At 44.2% G+C, this 5,000-nt stretch overlaps 2 protein-coding genes across 3 annotated transcripts in view; one reads left to right on the forward strand and one right to left on the reverse strand.

The window, feature by feature from the left end:
- cox18 (cytochrome c oxidase assembly factor COX18) overlaps nucleotides 1–100 on the reverse strand; it is an 8,832-nt gene extending 8,732 nt beyond the window's left edge. The window contains exon 1 of the mRNA XM_076105244.1: nucleotides 1–100. This exon is cut by the window's left edge and continues 9 nt beyond it. The gene's annotated coding sequence lies outside the window, so the exon portion shown is untranslated.
- A 375-nt stretch (nucleotides 101–475) lies between these two features.
- The window catches only part of selenot2 (selenoprotein T, 2), a 5,310-nt gene continuing 785 nt past the window's right edge, over nucleotides 476–5,000 (forward strand). Inside the window, exons 1-5 of one of the 2 annotated variants that reach the window (XM_076105246.1) lie at nucleotides 476–737; nucleotides 871–981; nucleotides 2,379–2,505; nucleotides 2,590–2,677; nucleotides 4,201–5,000. The exon at nucleotides 4,201–5,000 is cut by the window's right edge and continues 50 nt beyond it. In XM_076105246.1, the coding sequence (XP_075961361.1) occupies nucleotides 520–737; nucleotides 871–981; nucleotides 2,379–2,505; nucleotides 2,590–2,677; nucleotides 4,201–4,238 (582 nt within the window). In that variant the 5' untranslated portion in view covers nucleotides 476–519 and the 3' untranslated portion in view covers nucleotides 4,239–5,000. The remainder of the gene's footprint in view (nucleotides 738–870; nucleotides 982–2,378; nucleotides 2,506–2,589; nucleotides 2,678–4,200) is intronic. The other variant, XM_076105247.1, reaches the window with a different exon arrangement.

Below are 5,000 nucleotides of genomic sequence, written 5' to 3' on the forward strand. Positions count from 1 at the left end.
GTCAGCCGTCAGGTGTGTAAACAGTCCGTAAAATAATCAGAACTTTATTCTTTATTGTTTCTCCTTCAGACACCGGCGGCAGAGCGTCCCATAGATGTGACGTCACAAGTTTACCACCAGCTGTCGGGTAAATGTGACGTCCCAGAAGTGCCCTTCAAAATAAAACAACACGAATTGATTGATTAGAAAAATAGAATAATATGCTTCTTTCAGCACTTGGACTACAGGAAGTTTAATAGATTAAAATGCACCATAAATCATGTTTAATGTGTAAAACCTGACGAGGAACTGCAGTGAAAGTACAATAGTTTAATATTTGATAATCTATGTAGTAAAGGGACATACTCAAGTAAAGCACGCGCACCTTTAAACTGAGTAAATGTATTTAGTTGATTTCCAATACAAGACAAAACCTGTTCTTCTGCACTTTTATTGTGAGGTGTCTTACCGGAAGTGGTGTTGTGGACGATCGTTTTTCCGGACAGATCGGTTCCTCTTCTCGAGCAGACAGCAGCAGACATGGCGGAGTACAGCCAGGCGGGCCTCCTGGTAGCTCTGCTCCTCTTCACGGCTCTCACGGTCCGGGACGTTTATCTGGGCCGATCACAGAGCCCTCAGAGCGGACAACAACTGACCGAAGGACCCGGTCTCTCTCCGGAGACACCACCGGACACCGGGCCCGGGAAACCCGCCAAGACCTCCATGTACACCGGGCCCATGCTCAGGTTCCAGTACTGGTGAGTTAGTTAGCACGGTGCTAACAGCGGTGCTAACAGTTAGCATCAGAAGATAATCTCTCTGACAAACATTTAAATCAGGTGGATGAGGACTCGCATACCTGACTGGTGTGTATTCTCTGTATGTTTTCAGTATCTCCTGAGGTTACAATAAAGTGTTCCAGGAGTACTCTCGAGCCATCAGCCAGCTGTACCCGGACATCCGCATAGAGGGTGAAAATTACCCCCCCACCCCCTTCAACAGGTGAGCTCTGACATCACTACACTACCCCCCCCCCCCCCTCCAACAGGTGATCTCTGACATCACTACACTACCCCCCCCCTCAACAGGTGATCTCTGACATCACTACACTACCCCCCCCCCCCCCCCCCTTCAACAGGTGATCTCTGACATCACTACACTACCCCCCCCCCCCTTCAACAGGTGATCTCTGACATCACTACACTACCACCTTGATCGGACTATCAAAATGGAGGGATAGTTTCACACGTGACCACGCCAAATGGCGAGAGACAATAAAGATCGTGTTATCTACACATGTCTGAAGCAGTTGGCTTGTGTGTGTTAGTTAGTAGAAGAAGAGAGAAATCAAACAAAATAAATCCTCCAAAACAAAGCAGATCCTCACCACCGCGGTGGAATACGGAGATTGTTTTTTCATCACAGGAACCCGGCTGACGATCTTAGACTCGCCCAACCGGGGTTCTGATCTTTGGAACGGGAGGTGCATAACATTTAACAATCAACAACAATCAACACAGTGCAAAGTAGAAACATATTACAATGTACAGAAAGATATAAAATAAAGTGCACAAACGAACAGATAACGGGACTATAAATGCATAACGGGACTATAAACAGAACTATCTCAAACACGATGGCAGCAGTATGAAATACACTAATTTCTACACATTAACGATCTCTGTCGTTAATCTCGGCGATTATTGAGCATACACCACGTTATAACAATACACAGTAACGAGAATAAACACACTATGACCTAACTAAGCCCAGACACCAAGTAACCTCTTACTGTGAGATGACTTCTGAGTTAAACTCAGGCTCCAGAGATTCTGCGTCCTTATAACCGGGAGAATCGACTTGATTGGAAAGATAATTTGTTTTTCTCTGAAGAATGCGTTTTCTTCCTTCTGCAGGCAAGTTGTCCAACTTATTTTTTCAGGATCCGAAACAAAAACAGTCTATTTGTCCAGCGATATTAAGACTGTTGACCTCGGGTTTTCTTTTAAAAACAGCAACGTTGTGTTCTTGCCTCCTTACCCCGACGCAAGTCGGAGGGAAGAGCAGAGTTTTCAGGTGTCCCTGGTTATTTTATAAACTTTGTGACTTCTGGTCTTAGAACCGGAAGTCCCGCCTCGGCACCGCCGGCCTCGTTCAATGAGAGCAGTGCTGAGTTTTGGCCAACCGAAACTCTTTCTTGTAGGGTTTGGTGTTGTCTTCAACCCAGATCAGGCTTTTTGCTGAACAAGCAGGCCTAAGTATTTTCCTTTATTCAGCAGCACATAGTCAGACCCCAACACTGACATCACTACACTACCCACAACCCCATTCAACAGGTGATCTCTGACATCACTACACTACCCCCTCAGGTGTGTTGGTAACCTCTTGTCTGTCCTCAGGTGTGTTGGTAACCTGGTCTCTTACCTGAAGCTTCTCTCCATCCTGCTGATCGTCAGTGGTCAGAATCCCTTCGTACTCCTCGGCCTCGACACTCCCAGAGCCTGGAACTGGAGTCAGGACAACAAGGTACATGTTACCATGGCCACGGATGATTCAACGGGATACCATGGCAACGGATTTAACCCCGTCACTGTTTTTGTTGTTTGTCAGATTTTCTCCTGTCTGATGGCCTTCTTCCTCTGTAACATGATGGAGACTCACTTCCTGTCTACAGGAGCCTTCGAGGTCACTCTTAACGGTAAGTTCTGATTGGTCCAAGACATGACGACATGACATGCAAAGTCCTTCGCTCGCTCCCGATCTGCGCCGTTTGAATGCGTTTTCCGTGAATTTCAGCATATAGGTGCACTAACATGTAAGTGTCTGCTGAGTTGACCGGAGTCACAGGTCTGATTAAGAAGCGCTCCATTTATTTATCTTTTTAGAAAGTTCGGTTCTTCACGCACACGCAACATCAGTCAAGGCAACTGGACCGGGTCATATAGGCTATGATGTTTTTGACAAGTTCATTAAATTATCATTATTATTAGAGGAAATTATGGGGGCATTTTTTGCCCCTCTCCTAGTGATATCAGGGGCAACATTATATTTCTTAGGGGCAGTTTTGCCCTTTGCCCTCATGTATTTCCGACGCTGTGTGGACATGCCGATGTATTAATAATAATAATAATACATTTTATTTATAGAGCGCTTTTCAGAGTACTCAAAGACACTTTACATTAAAATCATCATATATAAAAGCTATACACTAAAAACATAAAATACACAATAATCATACCTGCAAACTTGTCACTTTTCGGTAAAATTCACCGTTTTGAATCAAAAATATATCATCCACGTGAATCGTGTAGATCCGTAGAGTTTTTTTTTTTTTTTGGGGGGGGGGGGTGTCAACTGGCCAGCCAGCGTTTCTCAGATTGGAGTGAGACGAGGAGAAAAGGTGATGTCGTGATCTTCGCAATAGAACATCATTGACGTGTCGAGTCTTGGCCAATCAGCGTTAGGATGTCTACAGCGTCTTCATTTCCCTCCGTTACAGTTTAAGTTACGCTATGTTCCGTTACGTTCAGACTTGCTGGGTTAAGTTAACGTCCACTGCATGCGGAACTTTGTCGACTGTTAACGTTCGTCATTATCACGATTTAGAAGGAAAAAACATAACGTGATGAAACATGCAGCCCCCCCCCCCCCCCCCCGTGTTCCGGTTCAGTTCACGCGGTCACTCGTTAACGTTAAACCGGAACACCGGCGCATCTGGTTGCAGGTTGTTGTTTTTTAACTCAAAGTAGAATGAGGATGATTTCGTGGTCAGAATAACTTTCATGACCATGAAACATGTGTATAGATCACAGCTATTATTTTACTCTAGATAAGGTACTTTAGCCAGAGTAGATTATCATTTTCATTTAAATAATTGAACTGGATTGAATGCATATTAATTGTAAATAGAAGACGGACCACAATTCTAACAGCTTTAGAGTAACAGTGGAAGTTAATATGAAGCCATACAGTAACAGGGTTCAATGAAAACGAATCACTTTATTTGTACAGGCGATGGTTCTCGCTACTCTTGCTATCGTTGTTTTTATATGACTAAAACCTTTGAAAATGAGACCTCGGTCTCAATTGATTTTGTCTAAATAAAGGTTAATAATAATAATATTGATTTGGAAAAAAAAGCTAGCTAGCCAGCTGTTGAACTAGATAGATCAATTTTTTGCTTAATGTAAATATTGTCCTATCACTTAATTTGATTCTCAGAGTACATCAGAATGCTACATGTTAAAGCTCATATTTAAAATGAGGCATCAGAGGAGCGGAGCCGACGGGATGGAGTGTGGTGGTGAAGCAGGTCGGTGAGGTAGGAGGGGGCCTGATTGTGGAGGGCTTTATGAGTGAGGAGAAGGATTTTGTATTGGATCCGTTGTGGGACGGGGAGCCAGTGGAGGTTCTGGAGAACAGGGGTGATGTGGTCATGGGAGTGGGTGAGCAGGCGAGCAGCAGAGTTTTGGATGTATTGTCATTATCATTTGTCTCTCTTTAAATAATGCCTACATACCGTAACGGGTTTCATCCACCACCCTTATCCGTCATTATAGGTTACAGGGAAGACAAAATGCTCCCAAACTTGCGACTTGAATGACGCCGGGCGCTTCTCAAGCTCCTCCGCTCGCCATGACTTTCGCCGTTAAATGCTTCTAACATGCTCCGTTCACGTGAACACACTACTGCTTTATATCTCTTCACTGACACTCTGCATTGATATTCAGGGACTTGTTACTTGAAAAGGAACAGCAGCAGTAAAACTTTATTACACACTATGATGATTACACTGTAAAAAAAAAAGAAATACTCAATTGATCCGCGGTTCACGAGTGATCCGAACCGTGAGGGGTGATCCGAACGGATCACGGATCGACCCGTGAGCCGAAACACCACTACTGTGCAGTAACAGCACCGGTTGTGAAACACTTATGTAACGTCACATTCATGTCGAGCCTGAGGAGGACTGACTCGTTTCTCTGACATCATGATGACATTGTTCTATGTCATTAGAATAA

This window comes from Anarhichas minor, unplaced genomic scaffold, assembly GCF_050575085.1.
Source record: "Anarhichas minor isolate MPS153535 unplaced genomic scaffold, ASM5057508v1 ptg000031l, whole genome shotgun sequence".
Taxonomy (NCBI): Eukaryota; Metazoa; Chordata; class Actinopteri; order Perciformes; family Anarhichadidae; genus Anarhichas; species Anarhichas minor.